General features: G+C 44.6%; 1 protein-coding gene across 2 annotated transcripts in view; it reads right to left on the bottom strand.

Moving 5' to 3' along the window:
• ZDHHC3 (zinc finger DHHC-type palmitoyltransferase 3) overlaps positions 1-25,092 on the bottom strand; it is a 67,516-nt gene that overhangs the window by 4,634 nt on the left and 37,790 nt on the right. Inside the window, exons 3-7 of one of the 2 annotated variants that reach the window (XM_036759615.1) lie at positions 21,353-21,477; positions 15,245-15,341; positions 14,479-14,560; positions 11,000-11,130; positions 4,148-8,543 (exon numbers count right to left, since the gene is read on the bottom strand). In XM_036759615.1, coding sequence (XP_036615510.1) covers positions 8,385-8,543; positions 11,000-11,130; positions 14,479-14,560; positions 15,245-15,341; positions 21,353-21,477 — 594 coding nt within the window. In that variant the 3' untranslated portion in view covers positions 4,148-8,384. Of the gene's footprint in view, positions 1-4,147; positions 8,544-10,999; positions 11,131-14,478; positions 14,561-15,244; positions 15,342-21,352; positions 21,478-25,092 lie in introns of those variants that run through there. The other variant, XM_036759614.1, reaches the window with a different exon arrangement.

Here is a 25,092-nt window from a genome sequence, read left to right as displayed (position 1 = left end):
AACCTAGGCACATCCCATGGAAACAGGGACACATGAGACTGAGGCCACCATCCTTCTGCTAGCCAGCTGGCTCCTGAGCAGTGGACCAGTCTGTCCAGCTCAATTGAGTGTATGATAAAGGCCATCCAACTGACCACATGTGATGAAATGGGCCGCTTAGTGATTTCAGATGCCCAGATGACTGTGAGGCTAGTTGTTTGATCAGCCAAACTACTGGCTGGTGCTTATCTGGTAGAAAACATGCAGACTAGAAGGTGATGGCAGGCCCGTCCCCACCCACAGGAGGCTTGGGGTGCCTCTCAGACCCAGCTTGAGAGTCTCTTGGCCAGCAGGAAACCCAGTGACTAAAGCATGTGAAAACCCCTCTCCCTCCATCACAGTCACCGCAAACCCAGAACCATGTAAAGGAAACGGACTGAAGGAGAGCCAGCAATAGGGGGAAAGGGGCCGAAGCCTCTAAAGCTCATAAACCCAAGCGAGAACCCAAGCGAGAGGGGGTAAGCAAAACTCCAAGATGAGACTCAGCCATGCTGTTGGCCTCTCATCCACCCCCGTCCACTCACCTGCTCCTGTGACCGTTACTCACCAATCAGGCCATTCAAAAGGAGAGCATTAGAAAGAAGCTACAAGGAGTTAGACCCAGAGGCTGACCTTTAGCCCTCTTCCCCAGGGCCCCAACCACATCCACCTGCCCAGGATCCCCTCCTACTCCCAAACCTGTCCAACCCTCTTTGCAGCTGATCAGAAAGCCCAGAAACAGGGAGAAGGTTAGAGAATGACCATTTAGGTGGCACCTACTGTGTTCTAGGCACGGTGCTGAACGCTTCACAAATATCATCTCATGGGATCCTCACCATAACTCTGGGAGGTATTGGAAGGAAGGGAGGGAGGGAGTGAACAAGTATTTACTGAGCACCGACTGATGAATATTGTCAAGATTTGAACCCAGGTCCTCTAGCTCCAAATCCAGGGTAGTGTCCACTGTCTCCTATGGCCTGGCCAGGAGCACACTGGACATCAACCAATTATGCCACCACCTGCCACAATCAAAACCTCTCACCACCTTAACTGCTGCGCCCTGTTCTCTCCCTGCATCCCAAAGAGGTGGCTCGAGGGACCACATCGTTGTCAGCGAGGACTTGACTACAAACTGGATTTTTCCAGCTGGAAGTAACCTTACAGATGAGGAAGCTGAGGCAGAGTGGAGGAATAACTTGCCCAAGATCACACAGAAAGTTAACGATGAATGAGGTTTAGCATTGAGGACTTCCTGACTCATGCATGCAAGTACTCTCCCGTCCCCCCACTATGACAGCTCTGTTTAACACTCTCCTCCCTGCTGATTTCTCTGCTGCCAGGGAGCTCTCTTTACCCTGGTTCTGAAGTGTGAGTTTCTTAGATCTTGATGAGAACTGACAGTGCAGTCTGGTCCTTATGTGATCTTGTGCAAGTCACCTGGTTTTTCTTGTTTCGGTCATTGTTTTTCACCCTGGGAGGCAACAGCCAGAAACTCAGAGGATTTACTTAGGGAATGCTTCTTGCAACTGGCTAATCTGCTTTAACCTGGAATTTCCATGGGACCCAGGGTCTGGAAAGCTCCCACCCGGGATAGTGCTGCTCACCCATGGTGGAGCTCATGCTAAAAACACAGGAGCCTTTCTATTCATTCACAAGATCCTGAAATGGCAGAGCTGGAAATGAGCCTTTATGGGTCAGTTAGTCCAATCTGCTCATCTGGTGAGTGGCAGAGATGTGCGGCGCACAGAGTACGGGAGCTGGCATCAGGAAGGCTTGATCCAAATCCAGCCTCCGACACTCGCTGGCTATGTGACCCTGGGCAAGTCACTTGACCCGTTTGCCTCAGTTTCCTCATCAGTAAAACGGGACAAAGATCTCACCTCTCTCTCGGGGCTGTTGTAAGGAGCCACATAAATGCCAGCCATTAGCCAGGACTGAAGTTAGGCCTCTTGGGCTGGAGCCAGCACGCTTCCTGCTATTCACCTGGGGAGGAGCTCCGCTGATTGGCGATTTCTGACTTAACTACCCTCACTGGTCTTGGTAGGCATCAGCTCACCAATTTAGGAGTTTTAGGGAGTTGCCTAGGCTCATGAAGCTAGTATTTAAGAGGTGGGATTAACTCGGTCCTGGACCTTGGGGTGGGAGGGGCTGAGGAGGCCACCTAGTCAAATGGCCTCATTTTATAGTTAAGGAAACCGAGGCAGAAGTGATAGTGACTTACCCAAGGTCATACAATTAGTGTCTGAGGCAAGATTTGAATTCAGGTCTTTTACTGAAGCCAGGGCTCTTCCCTCTATACGATCCTGCCTCCTAGAACCCCATCCTTACTTTGAGGCCAGCTCTCTACCCACAGACACTTAATATGGTTTATCCTTTGAGAAACTGTGAATTCCTTGTTGCCCTTCTTAACTTTCTAAAGTAATCTCGCACCTACCAGCTCTTTTATCCTCACAAAACCCCTGTCAAATAGCTCAGGCAGGTATCATCCTTCCTATCTGACAGGCCAGGAAACTGAGGCTTGGAGCTATGAGCTAACTTTCCAGTCTCTCCTCTCCGGTTCCACATGGGCGTCTGACCCATCGCATCCCCATCCTCCAGTGACCTTCTTCATCCCGGCCCATTTAGGGACACCGGCCTTGCGGCTTTCTCACACACCATACTCTACTTCCCACCTCACGGCATCTTCGCTAGGCATCCCCCTGCCCAGAATGCTCTTTCTCTATCTCTACCCCTTAGATCCCCCAGCTTTCTTCAAGTCTCACCTTCTACCAGAAGCCTTCCCCAGTCAAATTTAATCTCAGTGCCTTCCCTGTGAAAGGACCTCCCAGTTACCCTGTATATGTAGACTGGTTTACAGGTGGTCTCCCCGACTACAGTGTGAACTCCCAGACTGCAGGGATTGGATTTTTGGGGGGACCTGGGGGGCTTTCCTTTGTATTCCCAGCACCTACAGTGCTTGGCACATAATAGGCACTTAAATGTTCACTGACTGATTTGATGAAGTCAAGGCAGTAATCAGAGCTAGGGGTCCTCAGAAAACAAAGATGATCAAGTTGCTTGCCACCAGGCACTTTGAAAACTGGAGCCCAGGGACCCTAAAGTGGGTTATCAAGCAATGAAGGTAAATAGCAACTCTCTCCCCCGTGGACCAGAATACACTTCAAGTTCCTTGTTGGGAAAGGGGGGAGGGGCACATTAGAGCACCAAGGAGGCAAGGACAGAGCACAGTGGGATGTCCCTCTGCCTGCAGAAGGGCCTCAGCAGATCAGACCTTAACATGGAAGGGACTGTAGAGAGCAGCTGGTCCAGCCCTGAGCTCCAGAGAGGTAAGGTGACTCCTCTGCGATTTGAACTCATGCCCTCTGACTCCCCTCAGCCCATCACACTATTCGACAAGGGTGAGGAAGGTTAAAGAAACCAAGGCCACCTGCCAAAACTCTGAATGAGGAGAGGAAAAAAAAAATCAGGTCATTCAATGCCAAAGAGGGCTCCCCAGGCCTGAACAGGCAGGACGGACTTTGAGTTACTAGCTGAACTCCCTAACTTTGATGTAGCACCCTACTGTAGCATAAAGATTAGAAACATTTCAAGAAATGCCTTAAATGCAAATTCCCAGAAGGTATGGGGTGGGCCATTGACTTGTGTAGAACAGAAGGCCTAGGGAAATAAACTGTATCCAGGGCGGAAGTGAACCAATTTCTCTCTGTGACCACAGATAGAATAAGAAAGGACCCACCAAAGTCGGGGGCCACCCTTCTCTGGGCACTCACAAATCAGGAAGCAGCACTCCTCTGTTTACGGACAGCCTGGATGCCTGTGGACTACCTATGATGAAGTAAGTCTAGCTCTTCCCTTCTGTTCATTCCATTCTTTAATTTCCACAGGATGTTTTTGGGTAATGCTATGCTTTGCCATGCCCTCATTGAGGCAGGATGCCTCAGGATCCCACAGAAAGACCTTTTCCAGGCGTATGCATTGATAACTGCACATTCACACACCCCCAGGAGGCAGGGGTTAAGACAGAGCACTGAGGTGGGATAAGTTCCTGGTGGGTGTGGGGGGCAGGAAGGGAAGGGGAGGTTTTTGTTTGACTGAATCGCTGGGAGAAGGGCAAAAGCCAACAAACAGCTTGCTCCCACTTCATGGGGAATTCTTTATTTTCTACAAGGCATTCTCATATATATCATTCTCTGGGGGAGTTAAATATATTGAAAAACAAAACCAAAAAAAGTAGTCATACATACAAAGGACAAAAGTACAAATTCATCTATATCGTTGATACACATAGGATGATACAAGCCCGTCGATCCCAGGTTACTCAGACCCATTATCCACTTGGAAGAGCATGTTAGCCCAGCTTTCTCCCCTGCTTCCATTGCTGGCCCTTTGGCTAGTAAGTAACTTTGCCCAAATACACGAGGGAAAACGAGATGATTTAGTCAGTCTGGCTACGTCAAAGCTCCTTGTCTTTTGTAAAACAGACTGGAAGGTGTGGGGAAGGGGGAAGAAGGGAAAGGAGCCACAGACAGTGCCTTGCACTAGGTACGAAGAAGTACATATTGACGGGGTTGAAAGGAGATTTTTACATTCTTTGTGGATCTCAATGACCCCTGCTTTCCCTTTCCCTACTGGCTTAGGTGACCCAACGTTGGTTGGTAGGTACAAGATACCTGAGGGTCTCAGAAGGGAAGGACTACAAAAGACAAGATGTTATTTAACAGAAAGGCTTACTATGTGCAAGGCACCGTGCTAGGTTCTGGGGATACAGAGATGAGAAGAGGACACAGTGCTTGCCCTCAAGGGGCTTACAATCTACTGGGGGGAGGAGGAAGAATACAGCACGAGGCACCTTCCTCACCACAACCCTGTGAGGTAGGTAGTGCAAGCTTTATTTTCCCCATTTTGCAATGAGGAAACTGAGGCTCAGAGACAGTGAACTGCCCAAGGTCACACTGATAGTGAGTGGCACAGCAGGTATTTGAACCCAGGTCCTCTGACTTAAAGTTCAACATTTTTCCCACTATACTATGCTGCCTCTACTAAGACCAAACACAGACAGGCATATACACATCTGTACACAAACTAATTTGCATACAAAAATTAACCAATAGTGATGCATTGATTTGCATATGCACACATTCATTTTACATGTAGTTAACAGGAGCAGAAATCATAGAATTATTGAGCTGCAAGGGGACCAGAGATTGTTGCATCCAACTCCCTTGTTTTGCAGATGAAACTTAGAGCAAGAGGCAAAAGGATTTGGCCAAGCTGGCGGCAGAGCCAGTACCAAAACCCAAGCTCTCGACTCTTGGACCGGTGCTCACACCACACCCCAAGTCAACATCCTGCATGGGAGACGTCTTGTGGATCCTTGTCCTAGCTTTTAAGGTACAGAGGAGGGAAGACAAGGGAATTTCAGGCAGTATTCCTTTGTATTCCAATAGCACCTCTCCTCAAGGTGCATCTGAGGATGACTCCGTCCACTTTATCACAGGCTCGAGGGATTCTAGAGCTGCAAGGAACCTGAGACATCACCTAGGCTATCCAAGCCTCCTCACTAGACAAGAGGAGAAAACTAGGCCCCTGGGCTAAGGATAGGCAAGACAATCAGTGAGTGGAAAAGCCAAGATCTGAACTCTGGTCTTCTGACTTCTCATCCATGACTCTTTCATCATCACCAAACTGAGTCCAAATTCAAAAATGCTACAATAAGGAAGACTGTAATCTGACTACGATTTATAACCCTACAATGTGCTTCTTTTGGCAAATGTTAGCATATACGTGAGAAATTATTGATCACAGAGAAAACTTCCTATGCTTTTAGGGCACAGAAAATTCAGTACATGTGTACATGCGAAAACATTTACTGCTCTCCTCAGATACTCAGGTAAAATCTGCAAGGTACTAAAGAAACATAATCTAGTTCAAAGGAGCAGAAACGTCCTTAGAAATGGTGAAAGCTGCTTCTATTTCAAAGGCATTCAAATGCTGAGCCATGTTTTTCTTTCGTCTTACTGTACCATCCAAAGGCGAACTGGATAGGAAGAAGGTGGGAGTGGAGTTGTTGAATAAAGGCAGCTAAACATGGGAACTACCAAAGAGCCAATCAAAGTTGGAGGTGAGCCACATTAAGACTCTTGTGAAGATCCAACACTGATTTTTTCTTAGTATTTTTTTAAGCTAAGCAATCAGTATTATTACAGAGTTAAACCACCTAATATATAAAAGGAGAAAATATTGCTAAGAGGTCCTGAAAACAGTCCCATTTGTTGCATAAATAGAGAAAGTGAGGCAGGGAAAGGAACTTGATTTGGGCAAGGTCACTGAATGAGTTGATCAAACAGAAAGGACGTGATCTGTTTCAATCTGAAAGGTCATAACCAAAGAGCTAAGATCTCTACAAAACAATACTAGCGAGATAAAGGCAAAGTGTTGTTTGCAGTGGCTTTTTCTTGTTCTAACTTGTTTCTAACCGAGGGGTCACATGCGAAAGACATTCCTCTTTCTCTCAAGAATCCAGCTACTGTAACTGACATGTGCAATCCTGTCATCTCGACTTCATTCTTACAGGACCAGAGGCTAGAGGGCTGAAATTCACACAGTGAATTTGGTGCAAGGAAACCAAAGGAACCAAAGTTTCGATCCTTGAGACATCTACTCACCCATTGGGAAGAGTCAATTAGAACCTCTTTTTTCCCAGAGGAGTGTTAGATCATTGGTCAAAAAGGAACTATGGGGAAAAATATCACATCAATTGCAAAGAGGATTTGCTTATTTTCTCCTTATATTGCAACAGGTCACAGAGCTAAATCAGAAAACAAGTTTTGGAAAAATTTTATTGCATGTGTTTTCCATATGGAAGCATTGACAGAATCAAGAAGATGCGGCACATTCACATTACTTTCTGAAAAGTGGCACAGATTACTGACTTTTTCCACACCCAGATTTGGACTGATGTTTAACTCCATCTCATTCACACTCTCAAAATGAAAGCTAAATAAAAGGATTTTTAAAAAAACCAACTGATAAGAATCCAGACATCCAGCATTCAAAAGGTCCTCCCCGTTCCCTCCTTGGATTCTGCTCCAACACAAAACCCCAATCACCTTGGTCACACAGGCTAAGGTCACCTTTTTGTTCTGTGTGTAGGACACGTGCCCTTCTTTCTCCTGGCTTTGTGAAACCACAGGCCAGAGTGCCACCCATTCTCCCCGCATCATCTATGATAGTAGCATTTTGACTCCCTAACATTGAAGCTGCTTCCAACTTACGTGTGTATGTGTGTTTATTACTGTGCATAAATATCAGAGGATGACTTTGCTTTGACGGCTTTGTAACTGCTAATCCCTGAAAATGAATCATTTTGGAGGGTCTACGCCGGACTGCAGCAGGGGCCACATTCTGATACCAATGTCTCTGCCTCCTCCACCTCCACATCCCCCATCACTGACACTGCTTAACTGGCATCTCACTGAGGAAACAACGGCTTGAGCTACTCTCCTGAAGTTGCACTTCTCATTCTTCCTTTAGTCTAAGGCATTTTGCACTGAGAAGAAATGGCCCATCCTAGTCATTCTACTGACTAACAGAGGGCACAATTTCTTGATTTGGTGGAAACAGACTTTACTCCCACTTAGCCCATCCCTCCCTCCCTCCCTCCCTCCCTCCCATCCACAAGGCAGCTCGACAGAACCAATCTTCCTTTATCAGGAGCAAGGAGCAGAGGCCCCTGGGCCTTGTTTTAAAGCTACTCCCACTGTCCTATGAAGCCAGGGCCCCAGAGGCCCTTCTGATTGGCTCCATTCCCTGATCCTCAACCTTTCCCAGCTCAGTGATTGAGTGTCCATCTTTGGGGAGGTCCCAGGATACTACCCCCAGGACGGTCCTCCTCCCCACGCTGGCCCCCAGAGGTGCTGGAAGGCAGATGGCACTCTGTTCTCACTAGTGGGACCACCACCGGCTAGTCCCACCAAAGTCATGACTTGCACAGTTAGGAGAGGCGGGCACAACCACCAGCAAATAACGCCCCTTCCACATTAGTTATGCCAAACAGAAAGCAAAGAAGAAACCAAAGGCCAGGAAAGTTAATTTAAAAGGATTTGAAAAAAAGAAGAGAAGGAGGAGGAGGAGAAGGAGGAGGAGGAGGAGGAGCTCCAACCACCAAAAAAACGCCTGGACAGCCTGAGAAAATGGAGCTCATCAGCAGAAGGGGCTTTTTTTCTCTGCAATGCTCGCCATTTTACTTGATGTTAAAAAAAAAGTTTTTGTTTTGCTTTTTCGTTTTAAACATTCATGTAAAATTTATTGAACGGTAGTGCTGTCATGTGGTTTTGTGTTTAGTGGATCTGCTGGTCAAGGATTCTTCAGACCACATACTGGTACGGGTCTGCTTTCCCCTGGTCTGGTGTAGCAAATGGGCTAAGCCACGCTATAGAGAACGGATGGCCAAATACTGCTTTCATGTTCATCCATTTTGTTTTTTTAGCCCATCTTCTCTCTTCCTTTTTCAATTGTTCTATTCCCTGAAAACAAGAACAATCACACTTTCAGTCAAGCACTTTCATCACCACGGTTTTGTTTTGGGGGAGGGAAACGTCCACTGCTTTATGGCAAATGAAATAAAACTTTGTGGGGTTTTAAAAAAGTAATTAGAAAATACTTTCCTTTTCCTTTTTCTTTTTTTAAATTGGAAAAAATACAAAAGAAAAATATGATAAAGTTATATGGAACTTCTTTTTTTGAGGGGGTGGAGGAAATACACATTTGTAAGCATTCTTTTTGTAAAAAGAGGGGAAAAAAATAACAGAAGTAGCAGACATCTAACAATCACCTCCAATGTCTCATTACTTAGAACTCGTTTTTGTGTCAGGAACAGCGGCTCGTTCTCAAGCTGGGCCTAGTACAAGAGCTAGGAGGGAACCGACATTATGAAAAATAGAATTGTAATTAATTTGGGACCAATTTCATGGGAGATTTGTTTGAAGAAACCATGACCAGTTTGCAGACAAAAAAAAAAGGTTAGATAGTATTTCCAGTGTGGTTAGCTTCCCCAGAAGTGCTCACAGAGAGGGAAAACATGGGTGGCATGAGGAGCAAGAGGTACACAAATAACTGGGAAAAAGTTAGAGAACTTTACATGAGGGTAGAGGGAAGTCATCAACAAGAAAGAGAAGATACTACATTAGTAAATGTTAAAAGCAACAGCGTAGCCCCTTCCAAGCAATCAGACCAATCAGCCCCCTTTACGATGGAAACAACGGCAGTATTCTTTACACACAGGAAAAGGAAAGCAGGGTCTAGAGCTGCTACCAGAACTCTGAAGGATAAATGGATTCCTTTCCTTCCAACTGAAGATAAACCACAGAGTTACTGAGGCACATCACCATGGTCAACCAGCTTCAGAGAACATCCTGAGAGGCCCTGGGTGTGTGCCCAGCCGCTGCTCCCTGTCAACTGTTGCTTCTAGGAAGGAAGGGGAGCCAGCAGCCCCCACCTTGCTTTACAGGAGCTAACCAGACTCTTCTTCCTCTTCTGGATGTCACAATGGCTAGGGACAACTTGGGGGGCAGGGAAGAGATCCTACTGCAATCATCTGTAAACTTCTTCACCTCAGGGGACCCTTGCTCTGACAGCCTGCAGTTCTGAGTGATACCCTGGCTGCACTGCCTTTTGTTCAAACACTAGTTCCTTCTTTCTTGGAAAGAATCACCAACAACTGGTCAGTAGGGGCCTTTGTTAAAATGGGAGAGGAAGGACCTTCCTTCTCAGAATGCCCTTTTCTGTAACATGGAGGCCCTAGATAAGAATACAGACTTAATGGGGACTAATGATACTGGCAGGAGTCAGGAAGAGAAGCTGGACTAACAAAAGAGGAGAAACTTTTCCTTGAGACGGAGAAGACTGTTTCTCATGCCCTCCTTCCCAGAATGCTGTGGGGGTGACTAATCTGAACGATCACAAACTTTCGACTCTCTTACATCGAGGATAATGTTCTAGGTGGGACTGTACACTCACTGAAGGCACCAATAGTGTCTTATAAATCCTTATAGCCTCCCCCTCGCTCTCATCACAAAACCCACAATGGTGATTTGCACAGTGCAGGTACTCGAGTAAGTGTAAGTGTGTGTGTCTGTGTGTGTGTGTGTACACAAGATGTTGCCAAAGTCTCAGCACTGTTGAAAGGTACTGAAGCTCAAAACTGGTCAGCCTCTTGAACTAAGACTTTTGGGACACGGTGTGAATGTGGGCATGTGCACATGCAGGCGTGGACCATAGCATGACTGTCTACTACAAGCTACTGAAGTAATCAGGAGGTGGCATTCTTCCTTGCTGATCAAACTAATGCAGAAGTCATTCTGTCTCTGCTGGAGGGCAGGTCACAGCAAGGAGAACAGTGACTCTAACTGAAAAGGAGGTTGCCAAGGGAGGCTGGAGCCAGGTCTATGGATGCTCAAGGTTCTCTTCCTGCAGATGTTCCCTGGCCTGATTCCCCCAGGCTTCTAAGACCACCCTAAGGCCTGCTGGCTTCAGGTCAGTCGGAGACCCTGCCTCCCAAGGATATGTGACGAGTGCAGAATCCCTGACAGCCCTCTGCTCCCTGCTGGTTTTACAGAAGAAGGAACTGTAGCTTGTCTTGGGTTTTCTCCTCTGCTCTGTGGGCTGGAGTTTACTGTGAAATCAGAATGCCATCCAGAACCATGGAGGTGCATGAAGGAACACTTTCCTTTGGTAAAAAGAACCCTCCAATGATATTTCAAATGACTAACCTTGATCTCAGATGGGGGAAATTCCTGCCAAAGAGCCCTTCATGTTGACTCAGTAGGAGTGATTCAGATGTAAAGCCGCACAATGTAAACACAAAACCTGGTACTCTCACCAGCCTTCTTTACCTCGGGGGCCTTGGAGAATGCCTGAGTCCCCATGCTGGTCATTTCTGGGCTTGAATATGCCAGGTTGGGAAGGGGCAGGGGGAACTCACCGTTTCATCCGTGCAGATGGAGTGTACCTGGGTCCCAAACATTACTGATGTGAAGATGAGGAAAAGGAGGGCTTCAAAACACAGCAAAATGAGGAGAATCACTGTGGTGGGCGGGGCAAATGAGCTGCATTCTGGAAAACAGAGACGTGGGAAAGGCCTTCAAGACTGGCCTGTGATCATTCTCACAGACAACACGGCCTTCTTTTCCGTCTCTCTGCCCTGCCCCCCCCCCCCCCCCCCCCCCCCCCGCTGTCTGGTAACAGTTTAGTTGAGCGCTTTCCCAACCAGAATGGAAGACTTGTCTCCTCCAACTACAAAAAGTAACGGGAATGGACGACAACAAGAAAATGACAATTCCATGACGCTGACGTTATCTCTTGGGAAGATGACAGAGACGATGGGGGAGAGAGCACGTCCACAAAAATCTACTCCTTTGCCTTCATTTCCATGGCAACTGCTCCTTCTGAAGTCAGTACTCAAGGAGAGGCACTGAGTGCAGTAGAAAGAGCAGGAGGAACGGGCCGTGTGACCTTGGGCCAGTCCCTTCTGCTCCTCTTGGCTCCAGTTTCCTCAATGGTAACATGAGGGGGCAATACCTGACACTCTTCTTTTGCATTAAAGTTTACAAAACCCCTGAGTTTCTTCGACTTTCCTCTCAACAGGCCTGTATCGCCATTCTGAGTCTCAGATCTTTTTTTAGCCAATTTTGTACACTTCCTTGTCTATGCCATCTACTGGCAAGTGACTGCACACTGCCTGCCCAGGGAGATCTCTTGTTCTGCTTGGGTTATCATTACTTAACTCTTACATTAGTCTTTAATTTTTCACATGCATCCAACTATACTGTGGCTTTCTGGCCATTTCCAAATCATGCCACTTGCTCTGCAGAGCCTCGCCTCTGCCCTTGGGATCCTGGGCTCTGAGAGGAAGCTTCCTTCCCATCTTACCTGAACTAGGCCTCCAAGAGCCGGTTAGTGACTACACAAGAAGTCCTGGCTTTGTGGGATAGCACTATGCACCAGCTTATTGGGGTATGAAAATTTCTGGGCCCTAATCATTCTAAACAGAATGTAGGGAATAAAGCAGTGGAGAAGTCCCGAAGCATTCCTAAGTATCTTTTCCCCTCTTGACTACAGACGTTTCTGATGTTCCCTTCTTTAAATTAAAATGAAGGCTCACCTCCTTGAAAGATTTGGCTGGCACTACTCTGAGCTGGCAGGTTTTTTAAAGGCCCAATCACTGACTTGCTTCATATTTCACCTGGTTCTTGCAAGGACTACATTAGTTCTGCACAAAGGGATCAACAGATGATGTCATTTAACTTTCTGGAGCCTTAGCTTCCTCCCATGCCAGACAGCAACAAGAGTGGCAGCTCCTGCTTTGCAGGGTGCTGGGAGGCTCAGAGGAGGCGATGTACATACAGCACTTTGTAAACCTCAAGTCTTTCCAAAATGATAGCTTTTGTCATCACTACTGGCTATTATCTCTGTGGAAACAGTGCAGGGAGATGAAGTTCACCAAGCAGAATCTCAAGGTAAAAGGAACCTCAGAAGCCATCTGGCCCAATGTTTCTGAACAAAAAGCCCTTCTCAAAAAGAGTCTCTCTTTCAACAGAGACTAAAAGACCTTTGGAAAACAAAGCTCTGTGAAGTAGTAATGATATTTTTTTATTCTGGCTGGTCACAGCTAGCCTGGGGTACACAGGGCTTTGTTGCAGAGAACAGACCTTCAGGAACCCCTGTTATCTTGCTGTGGCTCTGCCCACAGTCCTCCCTTAGCCTGGAGCCAAGGAGATCCCGTGGTGCTCTTCTCACAAACCTAATGAAAATCAAGGCCAAACTCTTTGGATGTGGGACTGTCCCCTCTTGGAACCGCTGTCTCAGTCGTCATCCCTATGCCCAGGAGTCTGTGTCTGCACTACCACCCTCACTCCTCAGGTGACCAAATCCTTAATTCCAGCAGATTCTGGTACCATTCCTCCATCTCTAGGATATTTTTAGATGTCTCCCCTCTGTCCCCAGCTGATATGTGCTTCCAACTAACTTTCACCTTAGTTTACATACCTGAATGTCACAGCATATCCCAGAGTCAGACGTAAACTCTGGGTAACCTCTTGGTACGGTTACCTGCCTCCTTCTAGGAACGCTTATTATTTGTGTTCATTATACTTTCTCTGTCTTGTCTCTTTATAAGTTTGTAAGCTCCTTAGGAAGGCAGAGATCAAGTCCATTCTTTCATATGAATTCCAAGCTCCCAGTATGGCAGCCTATGCAGCTGAGGAGTACTCGCTGCCTGATCGGTGACCCTGGCCTGTGCTACCCTGGAGCATTAGTTATCCAGGAGAATAAGCATGGCATTCGGCGATCTGTGACCCACTCCCTTTCCTAGTCATATCCTTAAGTCAGAAGCTTGGAGTCCATGGTAGTAAATGACGATGCCTCTCCTTTTAGTGACATTATGACACACGAAGTAGACAAGAAACAGAGAACGGAAGAACAGGAAGATATGAACGAGGGAATAAAGAGAGGTAGAGGACGCAATGAAAACGATGACTCTCTAAACACATGAACATCCTGGGATTCTTAAGATGGCTCTATGGGAAAATTGATCACCTAAAATTGCTTGCTAATTCCTGCATACACAATGAAGGTTGGCATTTTTAAAGAGAAAAAGGGGCCTTGACTCTAAGTTTTTTTTCACAAAGATTGTGAGTGTGACAAGTACAGCTTAATAAATGTCTCTTCCATTTAGGCAGCATCTATTTTTCTTTCAGAATGTGTAAAGTTCTGCAGGCTCTTTTGAGGAGGTTTCATGGTATTTGCTCTTAAACATCACTTTTTTTGGAGGGGGGAGGGCAGGGCAATTGGGGTTAAGTGACTTGCCCAAGGTCACACAGCCAGTAAATGTGTCAAGTGTCTGAGGCCAAATTTGAACTCAGGTCCTCCTGACTCCAGAGCCAGTGGCTTAAACATCACATTTTAATAAATGTTTTCCTCCATTTCTAACAAATGAGCAAGGTTATGTGTACTCTTCATTAGTGAAAACTTCATCTTCCTGTTAGAACACTAAGATTTATGTGTACAGTTCAAGTGAAGCTAGTCCAGAGGAGAATAAACTGCCACCTATTGCTTACCTCACCTTATTTAAAAAAGCAAACACTTTTCCTCTCTAGGTTTCCAAGTACTTCTCCTTCTCCTCTGACCTGATCTTGGTTCAGCACCAACCCACTGCTGATACACTGCTCTTCTTGACTGTATTTACCCTAAGTGCTTTCTAAAAATTTTATCTCAACTCGTGACTTTATTTTGCACTGAGATTATAAAAGCTGAGTAGATTGCTTTGCCTTATTAAGATTGGTTGGTTCTTTTTTTCTTTCCTTCCTGTGATTTGCAGGGAAGCTAACAGATTAAGTAACTCCAAACCTTCAAAGTCTGCTTTCAACCTCTGTTTGGGGGAAGGAAACACAGCTGAATACTTACCTGTCCAGTCTTCTTCAAAGCAATACAGGAAATGAAATCCCACCATGATGAGGGCATGCAGGGATATGAGAGCTATATACATCTGCAACAAAAAAACATAGAAGAAATGCAACTTCAGGGGCTAGAGTAAGCTGCAGAAACTGGGTCTAAGGACTTTCAGATATGTGAGAATCCTAGGGCTAGTGGGCTTGGTCAGGGAGGATGCAGAGGAGGAAAAGGAAATCTTTCTAAAAAGTAAGTTTGGCCTGCGGGTAGTTCTGCCGGGTGAGCCTGGATAAAGGTGCAGGCCGCTGGCCACAAATGCTAACCAGGGAGCCTCTGACTGGCCTGGGAGTGGTTTGTCCCATTCTCTTTCTTCCGATGTGACAGTCTTTTAGTTTTGATTTTGTGATGTTGGGTATACTGAGTTAGATCTAAGGCAGGGCTGATCTTGGCACATGATTCCTGGCTATCAGCGACCATTAGCTATCACGCTCAATCATTCTAAGGATGGGTTGTGAAGATACTAAAAAAACTCCAAGCTAAACGACGAACATGAAATTCTTTAAATTATGTCACTCATTAGGCCAGGACAATCTCTTTCCAAGGGGACAGAAATAAAGGCGCTCCTTATGTAATCTGTCTAAATGGCCGTGGTCCCAAATACAGTATTTTGAATAGTACCAATGGTTCATTACGACCACTCAAACATTTAGAAGATCACTGATCCTTTTTGGAATTATTGCATTAGGAGGGACGAGGAACAAATTTTATAAAGCAAACTTACTGTAAACAGTACGAAGTACTTCTGGTTGTTCTCTCCCACACAGTTATTAACCCAGGGACAGTGGTGATCCATCTTTCGGATGCATCTCTTACAAACACTGAAAAAGTGAATAAAATATCATCGCCTTATCTGAAAGGCTAAATGTAAACAAAGAGATAAAACCAAGGAACCCTGAAACATAACCACAATAATAATAGCTAACATTTATACAGCACTTTTCAGGTTCACAAAGCACTTTACAGATATTGTTGAATTCCTTATAATCACCCTGTGAGGTAAGTGCTATGATTAACCCCATTTTACAGATGAAAAATCTGAGGCTGACAGAGGTTACGAGACTTCAACAAGACCTCAAAGTTTGTGTGGCAGGATTTAAACTCAGGACTTTCTGCCTCCAAGCCCAATACTCTATACCAAGCTAGCTGCTTCAGAAAAATGGAAGGGGATCCCTTATTCCTTGCCACCCACCACAATGACAACCCAGCAACATTCCAGGAGTAAGAGACAGAGAGAGTGTATGCTTGCAAGAAGGTATGATGAAACCCTTCTGAAAATAGAAGACTTCTGGTATTACCGGTTTGCATAAGAAACATTTTTTTAACCTATGTATGACACTTAAAAATATAAACGAATGGGAGAAAGATATTATGTTTGGTAAGACACCTTACTAACTCTCACCACTCCGAGACCACAGGCCAAAGCCAATGCGAGCTACCATTCCTGCAAGCTTGTGTCCCATTCATTCCCTTCTGCTAGCACTGCAAAGGCTACTGTGTGTAGAGAAGCATCCTGACTGAGGAGCTTTAGGAGAAAGGCGTAATGTGGAGTTTGAAAGCTAAGGAAGTGGTAAGGGGATAAGAGCAGCAAGGAGAGCAGTACCAGAATCTAATCTTCCCAAAAAACTCCTTAGTCCTCAACATAAAAATTCACTGGTGATGAAATAAACCAAAGAATTGAACTCTTGGCTCTAAACCATGGGTGGGTCTAGGTCCTTGGCTGCAGCTTTTCCCTGAGTCCAAGTTTTACTAAGGGGATTTGTTCTGTGAAGTTTGGTCTCAGTCAAAGGGTTGCACTTGAGGAACTAGAGGGCCACCCGTGGCCTCAAGGCCGTAGGTTCTCCAGCCCTGCTCTAAGCTTTCTAGTGGCTCTACAATCCCTATTTACTCTGAGGCTTTGTGAGTGGGTGCTTCTAATGCAGAGCCTGGCTGTGGAGAAATGCCAAGTGACCCAGCATCTTGATAGAAGCAGTCCAAGAGTTCAAACAAGCACTCACACAAACCATTTCTCTTTTTCTGTGCCAGTCCTCTAAAAGGGAAAAAGTATAAACACAGGAAGGGTGTAACTTCAAAGAGAATAAAGGTAAGCTGTACAGCCAGATAAGAAAAGCAAATATACTTCAGGAAGAACAGAAAAGTGATGACAGCAGGTTAAGAATTGGTCCAAGAGACACAGAATGGTCCTTCAGGATAAGCAGAAATCAGGCTAAATCTTTCTTCTGAAGTGCAAACAGCTGCTCAAACATAGGCTCAGCTGATAAGAAGTAGGGTGTGTAGCTACAAGGAGGCTACTAAATTTGGCTGACTCTTCAGTCATGTTTAAATTGCTCTCAGTTTCCATTTTTGGTGCCATGTTCGATAGTAATAAAAATATCTGGGAAGCTCAGCCCCACCATTTATCAATGGCTGGTAAGGAAGACAGGGTCATGGGGTTGCCTTTCCTGTGGTTCTACAGCCACTGACCCGATATCCTTAATTTGACAACTTACAGTACTGGGTCACAAGAGGGGAAAGTAATGACTCAACACAGATCTATTGCCCCTACTGGAAAAAACAACTCTAAAGCACATGGTGAGTCAGCAGAGGCATCATAATCTACTAGCGGTGGTACAAAAACAAGTAACCAAGAAAGTGCAAAAATAATTCAATTTAAGTCGGCTAAGATTGATTAAGCACCATCATTCTCAGCAGCTTGGAGAAAAAGCCCCAAAGACCAAAGAAACCAAACAAACTGGAAACAATCCCTGACATCAAGGAGCTCATACTCTATGAGGGGATATGGCCTGGAGACAAATAAGTTAGTCCAGAGTAATGTCGAGAGGAAGAAAGGATGAAAAACTTTGGGAAGGGGGAGATCAGGAAGGTGGCCTGGAAGACACGGCACCTTCCAGGGATTCCAGGGGGCAGAGGCAAGGGGGGCGGCCATTTCCAAAGTCTGGAAGTCACCTACTGGATCAGGGTGCTGTGTTTTTGAAGAGGTTTCTAAATGACTGTTTCAGAAGGACCCACCACAAAGCATTTCCCCAAACGTCTGATGAAATTCAGAGGATGCACTTGATGCAACACCTCTGACAGAGAATGCCCTCTACCAGAGTGCAAATAAATACCAATTTTAGGGGAAAGGATCTCCTTGTGTTCTGCTGACACTCACCACTCAGACCAGAAGGCTAGACAGATACCAAGGGGTCTGTTGTCTCCTCATCAGCAGGACTCCCTGTTCTTTTCCCTTTATCAATGTACAAGTGATGACTAAAATGAAGTCTGAAAAGCAGAAAGCCTGGGGAAATAGGTCTTCGATAATATAAGACTACAGTACTTAATTAGGAAATAGGAAAAATAAAAGAAGGTTAAAGGATGGCGCTTCTTCTTGCAAACACACTTCAGTTTCACATGTCTAGGAGGTAACTGCATTTCTACTAGGGCAATCAATCAATCAACATTTATTAAGTGCCTACTATGTGCTAGGCACTGTTCTGAGAATATGAAAAGAGGCATAAGACTGTCTCTGCCTGAAAGGAGCTCACAATCTAATGGGGGAGTTAACAAGCAAACAAATATGTACAATCTATGTACAGGATCAGTAGGAGATAAGAGAAGGTATGAGAAGAGGGGTTCAGTTAGAAACACTCTTGAAGAAAGGTAAAATGATGATGCTTTACCTGCCTAGCCCCTCAGCCTGAGAAGAATGACCCTTCAAGTCATTGATCTTGGCAGCCTCTTTAAAGGGCAATTCATATTAGCAAGAGGAACACTACTGCTGCAACCCAGCTGTCCCAGAGTTCTCCCCTTCTGTGTTATAAGCAAGACTCAGATTGCTCACACCTGCAGGAAAGGTTTGGAGATCAGCTCCCAAAGGGACTCTGAATGAGGATAGCAAATAGCATGGTGGTTATACAGGGTCTCTGGCCACAGGTTGTTCCTTGGAAGAAAAGGACTGTAGATACTACCACAGCACTGGGAAGAAGACTCACCAAGTTAAAAAAAGCAATACATTTCTGAGCTGCACAACACAGTTAAAACTTTCTTGAAATTTTGTGAGGTCACTTAGGGTAAAGGAAGGAGTGGAAGAGAGGACAGAAGGCTTGGTTTAGGAGGGCAAGTGTATAGCAAGTCAGTCAATCAACAAGCATTTATTAAGCCCTTAATGTGCCAGGCACTGACCAAAGTGCTGGGGATACAGTATGAGTGGAAGGTAAAGTGATCTCAGAAAAAAGAAATTAGCAGCTAGTAGGTGGAGGGAGGAGGGAGAAGCGGCAAGAGACAGACTGGACTTGAGTCTTGAAGAAAGTCAGGGAGACCAAGAGGGAAAGGGGAGGGAGAAGGGCATTCTAGGCATGGGAAACAGCCTCTGCAATAGCATGGAGATGAGAAATGGAGAGCTGCATTTTGAGGAAATCCCAGTAGGTGGCCATAGCTGGACTGTAGAGGAGTAGGACGTAAGAATCCTGAAAGGTCAAAGGGGGCCGGGTTATAAACAGAGAATCTTATATTTGATGTTGGAGGCAAAAGGGAACCACTGGAATTTACTGAGTGTGCATGTGTATGTCTCTGTGTGTCACACACACACACACACACACACACACACACACACACAGAGTCATACAGTCACACAGTCACACCATCACACCTACACTTCTCTGGCAGCCAAGTGAAGTATGGTCTGGAGTAGAGAGAACTGGGCAGGGGAGATGAATGAGAAGTGTACTTCCATAGTCCAGGCGGAGGTAGTAAGTGGGAGGAGAGAAAATAGAGATGTTATGAAGTTAGAAACACCAGGATGAGACAACAGGTGGGATGACTGGTGTGAGCGAAGCTGAGAAGTGGGACATTTTGGGGAAAGATAATGGGTTCTATTTTGGACACACAGATTTTGATAACACCTATGGCATAACTAATTCGAGATGCCTACAAGGCAGTTGATGATGTGGGACTGGAACTCAGGAAAAACATTTGAGTTCGATAGTCGGGTTTGAGTACCCCAAAAGAGCAGTTTTAGTCCATTAAAACATTACTATTAACACTAAAAACGGCACTAAGACTTCTGAGATACCTTGTATAGATCTGGGAATCTGCGCAGATATGAGAATTGAACCCAGTGGAGTAAACGCAGACATGCACATACACAGACAGACACACACCCACACTGGGTACAAAGAAGGTCGACATTTAATTTTCTATATAAACAGAGAGAAAGTAGGTCTCTTGTCAAGGCACTGACTCCATCCAGAAGGCTGGTGGTTTTGGCTCTAATCAAAGGCTGTGCTTTCATTTGCTCCAAACTGTGGGCCAATAAGACAGTTTATATGGTTCAGAATTGAGCAGCTGTCAAAGAGCATTCTTTGCAGAACAAGTAAGTGACATACCCATCACTCTGGCTCATGTGAATCAGTGACTCTTGTTGTGACTGAGCTGATTTGTTTGCTAGCTCAGCAACATCTCATTTAGCTCACACTGTGAAAAGGCACAGAGGTGGGCAGGGAGGTAAACGCTGGAAAAATAGCTGGTGGCGGCAGAATGCTAGGCCCAGGAGAGACAGGAAGGACCCTGGTTATCCCAAAGCTTTCATTCTATAAATTTAACTTTTTAGTCTTTGCCTTTAAACATAGCACACTCTTGTATCCATAAACCTTTACTTCACTGTCAGAGAAAAATAAAATGAAACGATCCTACAAGAAATGCAATATTCTATTTTCCAATATGGTCTTGGAAACTTACTGGCCAAAGCTACCAATGACCTCATCCAGGCCAGCAGGAAGAATGAGAGCTTCTATTAAAATGTCTTCCTGTCTATCACCTAAAGGAAGCATGTGATGGTATCTTTTTAGTGATTTCCCTAAGAATTCTCTTTATTAATTATACATATGCCATGGCAACAGCAAACTTGTCCTGTGTATCCGTATCTGCCTGTGTTGAAGGAGCTGTGGTTTCACGAGCCTGGTAATCTTCCCCCGATGCAGAACACACCCTTTATGCCACAGGACTGTCCTGGGTTTCTGTAGCCCAAAGAATTCCCTAACAGGTCCCCTTGTGTATGCAGCCTCGCTCAGCGGATACTCAGACAGGAAAGCCTGCTGCTCAGCCAGGTCCCAAAGCCTCTCCAGCTTCACAGGACCTGCTGCGGCCTGGCAGATTTTATCTCACACACACACACAAAGGGGAAGAAGGGACAGGAGCAAGCATCTATTAAATGCCTCCCAAGTGCCAGACACTGCACTAAAAACTTTTTACAAATATTGCCTCATTTTATCCTCAAAACGATCCTGGGAGGTAGTGCTCTTATTGTCCCCATTTTACAGCTGAAGAAACAGGTATACAGAGGTTAAGTGACTTGCTCAGGGTCACAATGCTAGGAAGTGTCTGAGGCTGAATTCGAACTCAGGTCTTCCTGACATCAGGCCCAGCTCTTTATCCACGATGCCTACCTGGCTGCCTATACATCACTGAGTTTCCTGTGTGTGCTTTTAAAAAACAGAGTGATTGCATTGTAAATGGCCTTTATGATAATAAAAATACAACTTACAGCCAGGACTTTACACAAATGGAAAGCCAAAGTGGGTGCTGTTCCCCGACACTGTAGGAAGAGCTCTTTTTCTGCTACTCCGAAAAATAATGTGCACTTCCCCCAACTGTGGCTTTTTAACCACAACTGCCCATGAAGAGGGTATGAAAAACAAGCCCATAACTCACACATGCCTCTGAGACAAGATCTGCAGAGCTTGCCTGTGTCAGACCCTGAATGAATCGCACAGAGCTGAGGCCAGCCACCTGTCAGGGGCAGCAGATGTGTTTTCACCCGTTTGACTTGAACTCCCCAGCAGTGATGTGACCGTACCTGCAGTGATGGGCTCTGTCAGGTTTGATGCTGCAGCACTTTGGACACTTGTACACTACTTGCCCTGGCTTCAACTGTAAACTTTCGATGAATTCTTTTGTGGCATTTCCTTTGGGCACTGCACCCTGCAAGCAGAAAGAAGAGCGTTAGATACACACTTTGGGGAAAAGTTCCAGTGCAGTGCACTTGGCCACATGTGATAGCCAACAAGCCACTCATCGAGAGCATGAGGCATTACAATAGGTGCTGAGGACACAAAGACAAAAAATACAGTAATTATTGCTTTCAAGGATATAGATAAATACACACAGAATGAAGATATTAGTAAAATACAAAATAACATGAAGCATTAAATACAATGGCAGCTGACTAGCTGATTGACTGGACTGGGGAGAAACAAAGCAGGGAGGGCAATGAGAAGGCCTCTGGTGAGAGGTGGTGAGGTCCTAAATTATGAACAGAGATAAAGGATTGGATGTGGGAGATGTTATAGAGGTAGAAATGGCAAAATCTGGCAACTGATTGGATACATAGGATAAGGGGAGTGAGGAGTCAAGGCTAACACCAACGTTACAAACTTGGAGAACAGCTGGTACCCTAAGGAGAAATACAGAGGTTCAAAAGAGGGAAGAGTTTTAGAGGAAAAATAATGAGTTCTGCGTGGGACATGTTGAGCTTGAGAAGTTGCTGGTACATCTAAAAGGAAGTTAGTGACATGGAACTGTCAGGGGCTCACTATATATTCAGGACTGGATCTATACATCTGTGAGATGATGGTTAAAGCCACTGGAGTTGATGACATAACCTATCAAGCCACTGGAACTGATGACGTCACCAATTAATCAATTAATCAATATACATTTAAGTCCCCATGTGTCAGGTACTATGCTGGGTGCTGGAGAATCAAAGTCCCTTCTCTCAAGGAATTTATATTCTACACAAAGAGAAGGCCCAGAAGAGAACCATGGGGTATACCTAGTGTTAGGGAGCATGATATGGATAATGATGCAACAAAGAAGACTGAGGAAAAGTCACAAAGAGATCCAGGAGTAGTATCAGTCAGTTAATCAATATGCACTTACTAGATGCTATGTTGCTGACAATATGCCATGCTTCAGAGACAGGAAAAAACCCCAAAACAGTCACTACCCTCAAGGAGCTTACATCCTAATGGGAGAGACAGCGTGTACAGATTGTTAAACAGAAGATGCATACAGAATAGATGGAAGGCAGCCTTAGGGGAAAAGCTCCCAGGACAGAGGCATATCAACACAGTGAACATCTTATCCTCTCCCCTCTCTCTCTTCTTTCTGATGAAAGCAGAGCACTAATAATTTATTGACAATTATAATATCATCCACCAAATGGTAAAGGACCCAACAACAAGGGGAACTTCTATTCCAGACTGAATTTTAACCAATAAAAGTCTGTTTGCTGAGGGAGGAAATGTCGTAAATCTTGGTGGGACATGATTACTCTATTTTAGAATTTGTTACTAAGAGGAGAGGAAAGCCAGGGAAGGTCTGCCGTGAACCATAGCTTTTAGGTGAGCAGTTTTCAAAACATCAGAAAAATCACAGGTAAGATTCCAGGGTATAAAATTCTACTTGGAAGTCAGCCCAGGAGGCATAAGAAGCTCAAGAGTGAAATTCTGAAGACAGAAAGAGATACAATTTTGATGAGGAAGAAAAGAGAGAATGTCAAACTTAAATAGAAATGGGAGCCACTAAATTGTATATAAGGATCCCTGTAGGCCGTATATTGACTTAGAAAATCATATATGTTTCTTTCTTTCTTTTTTAAAAAATTAATCTATCAACACACTAAAATCACACAGGAACTACATTTTAATCTGTTTCAGGCCATGGAATGTTGTGGGTCACATGTTTAAAACCTCTGGTTTAGAGAAACTACTGCAGATTTATAAGAAAATTATCAAATTCTTTTTTGGAGACCCAAGATGAAGGCAAGGGCAGGAATGGAAAATGAATACGAAATCACATTATGGTTCTGTAAGAAGAGTAACAGGAGTACAAGAATTCAGAATGATCTTGCAGTGGTGAGAAAAATTAAGGAAAACAAAAAGTTTATTTTTTTAAAGCTAGACTGAAGAAAAGACGCAGGTCAAAGAATGGACAGCAGCACTGCTCAAGGGGGATGAGACAATACTGGAAGACAGAGCTAGTGAATTAATAATTTTACTTCTATTTACTCTGCAGCAAAGAGGGAGGAGAAAAAATAGCTAACATGATGTTAGTTGATTCCCAAGTTTGCCAAAGGTGAAAAAGGATCTTGTAGCCTTTGATAACTTCAAGACACTAGGTCTAGATGAACTATATCATGGAGAAAGGCAAATGTCCCAATTTTCAAAAAAGAATAGGGAAGAAATTGGAATTTGAAAACTACAGGCCAACAAGGTTCCCTATACTTCCTGACAAAATGCCAGAATATATTATTAAAGGGAGAGTTAGTAAACATTATAAAAATGAAAGGATGGCTTTATCAAGAACAGGTCATGCCAGACTAACCTCATTTTCTTTTTCTGACAGGATTATTCCTGGTCACAAGAAAGTGAAGATGATACAGTTTACTTAGATTTTAGCAAAGATTTTGACAAAATCTCTGGTGACGTTCTTATGAAAAGGAGAAGATATGTGGTTATATAGTAGTATAGTTAGGTAGATGCAGAAGCAAATGAAAGGACAGAACCAAAGAGTACCCGTTGATGGTTCAACATCATCTTGGAAGATGTATTAGTGGAGTACCCTAGGAATCTGTGCATAAGTCAATCAATCAATAAGCATTTATCTGCTACTACCAGAGCACTTAATGGTAATCAATCAAGTTCAAAAATGACCCAAATATGAGGGACAGTTAACAGTAAGGATTACAGCTGGGTCCAAATATAGCTTGACAGGCTAGGATACTGGGTGAAATGGGATAAAATGAAATTTAACGGAGGTAAATGTGAAGGTTACAATAGAATTCAAAAAATCAACTTCGCAAGTACAAGACGAAGGAAGAATGAGTAGATAACAGTTCCTGTGAAGAAGACCTGGGAGTTTCAGCAGAGTACAAGCAAAATATGAATCAGCAGTGTGATACAGCAATTCAAAAAAAAAAAGAAAGCTAAAAGATTAGGCTGCTTCAAGACAAGTGCAGTGTCCAGAACAAAGGAGGTCAAAGTCATTGTATGTTGCCCTGGTTCCAGACCACATATGGAGAATTATTTGGTTATAAAGGTTTGACTTTAGGAAAAATATTAATAACCTTGAGATTGATGGTGAAGTAACTTAAATCATGCCATGAGGACTGGCTGGAGGACCTGAGGATGTTTAACCTGGAGAAGAGAAGTATGAAGGGAAACTGATGACTGTCTATGAATTTTCAAAGGGCTGCCACCTGCAAAAGAGATCAGCCTGATTCTCTTTGGCCCCAAAGGAGCTATGAATCCACTTCTACTGTTCACAAGAAGTTGCAAAGAGGCAAACAGGCTTAATGCAATGATAAATTGCCTTACGACAATCAGAGTGATTCCAAAAGAAGAATATGCTACATTGGGAAGTAGTGGGATTCCCCTCATGGCAAGGCTTCAAACCCACACTGGACGACTATGTTCCAGGTTTGTGGAGAGGGGCTCCCTGCTTGGCTAAGGTATGGGAAAGATGGTTTCTGAAGTCTTTTCCAAAAAGAGTCTCCACGATTCTGAGTGGTAGATAATGCATACTAACGGCTCCCAG

Source organism: Trichosurus vulpecula, chromosome 5, assembly GCF_011100635.1.
Source record: "Trichosurus vulpecula isolate mTriVul1 chromosome 5, mTriVul1.pri, whole genome shotgun sequence".
NCBI classification, from domain to species: Eukaryota; Metazoa; Chordata; class Mammalia; order Diprotodontia; family Phalangeridae; genus Trichosurus; species Trichosurus vulpecula.
Note: the sequence above shows the minus strand (reverse complement) of the source record. Positions and strands in the feature narration are given on the sequence as shown.